The 5,465-nt window shown below is 45.2% G+C and overlaps 1 protein-coding gene across 1 annotated transcript in view; it reads left to right on the top strand.

Moving 5' to 3' along the window:
• trabd2b (TraB domain containing 2B) overlaps positions 1-3,635 on the top strand; it is an 18,584-nt gene extending 14,949 nt beyond the window's left edge. Inside the window, exon 3 of the mRNA XM_047800430.1 lies at positions 2,888-3,635. Coding sequence (XP_047656386.1) covers positions 2,888-2,929 — 42 coding nt within the window. The 3' untranslated portion in view covers positions 2,930-3,635. The remainder of the gene's footprint in view (positions 1-2,887) is intronic.
• Positions 3,636-5,465: the final 1,830 nt, after the last annotated feature.

Raw genomic sequence — 5,465 nt, 5'->3', positions numbered from 1 at the left:
CTTCCCCTATGCGTAAATATTTACATTCCAGAGCCGTCTCGTAATGGACAGAGCAACAGCGTGATGGAAAAAGCAGCCACCTCACTGCTATATGCAAGATAATCGCAGTGCTCCTGGTATCCAGCTACCAGCTTCCTCTAAAACACGACTTTATTTTATTACACTTACTGTAATGCTACACAATGGAATATACAACATTACGAGAAGATGTAGGTTTTATTTATTTGTTGCTCTCCCAGAACTTCAGAACGCTATCTCCAATGTTCCCCAATGAGAAATTCTGAAATCAATCTGAGAAATATACAAGAATTCACTTCGGTAATCAGGCGCGTGAAAGACACCAAACAAAGACGCGGACAAACGCAATTCATACTTAATAGTCCATGATCTCTCGTCAGTCCGTACATTTATTCACTGGATCCTTTTCTTCATCATTGTTGTCATTCTTCTCAAATCAGTGCAGAAAAAAAAAATCGTACTGTATCCAGATTTTAATTCATATAATTAAAAACTAAACAAACGAATCATTTCTACAGATAAGGTTGCCATGTTTGTAGATTTCCTGCCCAAGTGGAAAAGTCATGTCATGATCAGTATCCCGTTCAGGATCTCCATAAATCTGAGGCAGGAATAATGAGGCACACCAATCCTGGAGGTGTGTATGGAACCCGGATCACACAGCAAAACCAGAAAAACAAACAAACAAACAAGCAAACGAACGAACAAACAAACAAATAAATAAATCGCATACACACTAGTTGGGATGTTTTTATCTTCATGTGAATAGTAACAAATGATTCGATTATGATTTGTCCACAAAATTTATCTCAGGCGGCATCGGGCATCGAGGCAGGATACACCCTTGATGGAGTGCCTACCCATCGCAGGGCACACACACACTCTCATTCACTCACACACTCACACACTACGGACAATTTTCCAGAGATGCCAATCAACCTACCATGCATGTCTTTGGACCGGGGGAGGAAACCGGAGTACCCGGAGGAAACCCCCGAGGCACGGGGAGAACATGCAAACTCCACACACACAAGGCGGAGGCGGGAATCGAACCCCCAACCCTGGAGGTGTGAGATGCTCGTGCCCCCCCCCCCCACCCCGTAACAGAAACTTGAAATCTGAAAATTATTATTTAACAGCCAGCTTTTGAAAATAGACTGTAAATGATATGAAATATACACATACATCAACGCCTCACTGTTTATATCCTGGTTGTCAAAAAGGCCATTTTTCAAGCAGGTCCAGACGTGAAAAGGTTGTTAAAGCTCACCACTTTTCCAATTACAGCAAATTCCCCCAAAGGAAAATCCGCTAAAAGCAATCTTAAGGTTAAGGGGCCTGAATTAGCAGCACACTCAGCCGTCGGATCTGGGATGGAACCCATGACCTCTGACCTTCGTTGCTGTACGACAGAATTTAGACCCACAGTGCAGTTCTTTCCCAGCCTTCATCTCTGTGGAGAAAGTCGTCTGCGAGAGAGCGGAGGGGATTTCGCTAATCCGGCGCTCACCGTGCTGTAACTAGAGGCGCTGATGTTATCTCGGGATTCTTTTACATTAGATGTGAAGCTGTGAGGTTTCGTTCAGCTGATTGAGCAGTAAGTGAACATTGCGGCCTTTTTTGTTTTTAGATTTAAAAGTTTCTCAGAGGAAGTATCTCTTGGACGTGGCAGGAAGTTGTTATCGGCTGATCTTGGATCGTGCACAAGGTGAGGTGAGGCGAGGCGAGCGCTGCCTTAATGACTTAATCGGCTCTTAATTGCGCTCTGGTATCCAGAAAGAGTTTAAACACACGTGAGCAGGATGTTACAGCAGAGAGGGAAGAAGCGAAAAGGGGCTGGTTAAAGCTTTAAAGAGGCTTGTTTTTCTTTTAGTAGTACTTGCGGAAAATCTTTTTATTTTTTATTTTTCAATTTTCTGTAACAAGGGGGGGGGGGGCACGGTGGCTTAGTGGTTAGCACGTTCGCCTCACACCTCCAGGGTTGGGGGTTAGATTCCCGCCTCCGCCTTGTGTGTGTGGAGTTTGCATGTCCTCCCCGTGCCTCGGGGGTTTCCTCCGGGTACTCCGGTTTCCTCCCCCGGTCCAAAGACATGCATGGTAGGTTGATTGGCATCTCTGGAAAATTGTCCGTAGTGTGTGTGTGTGTGAGTGAATGAGTGTGTGTGTGTGTGTGCCCTGTGATGGTAGGCACAGGCTCCCCGTTAACCCGAGAAGTTCGGATAAGCGGTAGAAAATGAATGAATGAATGAATGAATGATAAGCTATTGACGACTATGGCGGCGAGTGAGCTAAACTTAGCTGAGCTAAAGAAGGCTAGGTCGCTAATGCTGCTAAAGCCTGTAACCCTGAATGTCCGACTAGGATAAGAACAATTCCAGAAATCGGAATTTGGGAAGGTCTCAGGTTAGCAGAAATAACGTTAAGGCTAATCAGACTGTGGAGCAGTAAATAAAATATATCATCCGAACCTCGTCTGAGTTTGTTTTGCCGTTTACTTTCGATCCATCGACTGACAAACATATGACTCCTAATGCTAGCTGGATGCCTCCGGGTTTTTTCAGTTTAGGTGTTTGCCCTCGTGTTAAACTATTTTCAGGGAAACTGTAACAAATTCTATCTCTCATCTTAGTTTTTTTGTGTAATTTTCTCCCACAGCACTTCATTTGTCTTTTTTTACATTTCCCCGGGCGTTTGTCCGTGTCTTAGTTCTGTCCCTTGTTGTCCTGTGGTGTTCACCTGTTCTGTGTTTAGTCCTTCATCACTTGGTCTGTTTCTCCCCAGCTGTATCCTTTCCCTCATCCTGAGGCCTTATTGTGTGAATAATGCCTTGGTTTTGACTCGCACTTATTTTCTTCCTCTTCTGATTAAGATTCATGATGATTTTAAGCATCGAACTCAACGCTACGGATGACGGCTGCGATTTCCGGGTCGGTTTTAACGAAGTGCATGTTAAAGTCCTGCTTTCACTCCAGCGCACGTTACACAAACATTGTTGGACATCAAAGACACAGATTCAGGTTAATAGAAAAAAAAACAGATCGACTCGGATTAGCGTTCCGATGGAACATCTTCTACATGGATCCAAGTGCTTGTGCTGAACTCACAGCTTTTAAAGATTGAAGCATGCCGGTTTTTTCCCACGCGAAAGCCGACACGAATCCGCCTTCCTTCAGACGTCGTCTTGATTAATCGTGTCCATCAGCAGGGCAATCGTTTCAGGCTTACTCCAACCCGAAACCGGACCCGGACCCGGACCTGACCCGCTGATCCTGTGCTTCATCTCATTAGAGAGAACAAAACCCCTCGCTCAGGGCGATTGAGTAGAGAATTAGACATAAAAACATGGATGATGTGGTGGATGTGGTGTCCTGGCGGTTAAAGTGCAGGACTACAAATCAGAAGGGATTGAGATCAAATCTTAAGTCCAGAAGGCTGCTACTGATGGGCCCCTGAGCAAGGCCCTTAACTCTGTATTGAAAAGACTCATCACACCCCATCACTGATTTTTTTCCTGCAGCAGCGTGTCTTGCTTTCTTTCTTTACTTCTCTCTTTCCTTCTCTGTCCTTCGTTCCTTCTTTTTTCTTCCTTCCTTTCTTCCCTCCCTCATTCCTTCCTTCCTTCCTTCCCTCCCTCCTTGCTTCCTTCCTTCCTTCCTTCCTTCCCTCCTTCCTTCCTTCCCTCCCTCCTTCCTTCCTTCCTTCCTTCCTTCCTTCCCTCCTTCCTTCCTTCCTTTCTTCCCTCCCTCATTCCTTCCTTCCTTCCCTCCCTCCTTCCTTCCTTCCTTCCCTCCCTCCTTCCTTCCTTCCTTCCTTCCCTCCCTCATTCCTTCCCTCCTTCCTTCCTTCCTTCCTTCCTTCCTTCCTTCCTTCCCTCCCTCATTCCTTCCTTCCTTCCTTCCTTCTTTCCTTCCTTCCTTCCTTCCTTCCTTCCTTCCTTCCCTCAATCCTTCCTTCCTTCGCTTCCCTCCCTCCTTCCGTTCCTTCCTTCCCATCCTTCCTTCGCTTCCTGTCTCCTCCTCATTCCTTCCTTCCTTCCCTCCCTCCATCCTTCCTTCATTCCCTCCCCTCCTCCTTCCCTTCCTTCCTCCCTCCTTCATTCCTTCCATCCTTCCTATCCTTCCTTCCGAATCCCATTCCTTCCTTCTTCCTTCCTTCCTTCCTTCCTTCCATTCTTCGCTTCCTTCCTGCCTTCCTCCTCATTCCTATCCTCCTCCTCTCAAAACTTCCTTAGTCTCCTTCCTTCGTTGCTTCCTTCCTTCTTTCCCTCATTCCTTCCTTCCTTCCTTCCTTCCTTGCTTCCTTCCTTCTTTCCCTCATTCCCTCATTCCTTCCTTCCTTATCAGACAGGTTTGTTCGGACAGGTTTGTCAGTGACGGATTAAAAGTAAAACAGAATAAAAAGATGTTTATGACGTTGTCTGTGTTTAAAAAAAAAGTTTTGGCACATTGTCTTACATCTCAATCAATTTAATCTCTTTCTCTCCCTTTTTTTTTTTTTACCTGTCTACCTAATTCAATGGACTTCCACATTCCGCTTTCCTTAGTACTTTTCTCTCCACCTCGTCCTCACCGTAACTCCGGTTTCACCGTAACATGGGACACATGGAAGTGTTTAGAGAAGCCGAACGAGTGGAGAAATTAAATTTGTCGAAAGATTTCAGTCGTAGGTCTTCCAGTAGCTGCTCGCCCGTCGAGGAAGCGATGCCCATTACGTTATATAACATTTAGAAAAAAAGAGATAGAGAGAGTGGGGGTGGGTTGGTGGGGGATTATAAAGGGTTTTTAGAATCGAGAACATTTAGGAAAGGGTGAGAACTAAATAAAAAGCAGGGCGGTGAGATTAAAGTCGCCGCTGGTTTGTTTCTTTTGTTTATATAATTGTTTGTTCATTTAAAGTCATCGTAAAACCGGATGATGCTATTAATGTCTCGAATCTGATTGGTCAGGAGTTGGTGGTTAGTTTTCTAGTACAGCAGCTCAGAGTCACAGCGTTAAGTCACCGGTTTATATCAGCACACTCGCTCTAATACAGTACGTAACGGTTTCTATAGTAACGGGACGTGTGCGGCGGACTTTTTGCGTTTTCTCTGAACTTCGATAAAGAAAACGACTGTTTATATCTGTTTATATCTATTAATAATGTCAAGCTCGATTATCTTCCTCACTCACTCGCTCATCTTCTACCGCTTATCCGAACTACCTCGGGTCACGGGGAGCCTGTGCCTATCTCAGACGTCATCGGGCATCGACGCAGGATACACCCTGGACGGAGTGCCAACCCATCACAGGGCACACACACACACACACACACACACACACACACACACACACTCATTCACTCACGCCGATTATCTTCCTGTTATCTAATATGTTTCTATCTTTTTGTTCCACTTTAAAATGAGCAAACGATCCAAACGCTCAGAGGAAAATACGTCTTTAGGAGTCATA

This window comes from Tachysurus fulvidraco, chromosome 14 (genome assembly GCF_022655615.1).
Source record: "Tachysurus fulvidraco isolate hzauxx_2018 chromosome 14, HZAU_PFXX_2.0, whole genome shotgun sequence".
Taxonomy (NCBI): Eukaryota; Metazoa; Chordata; class Actinopteri; order Siluriformes; family Bagridae; genus Tachysurus; species Tachysurus fulvidraco.
The sequence above is the reverse complement of the archived record's forward strand: the minus strand, read 5'-3'. Positions and strand labels throughout refer to the sequence as shown.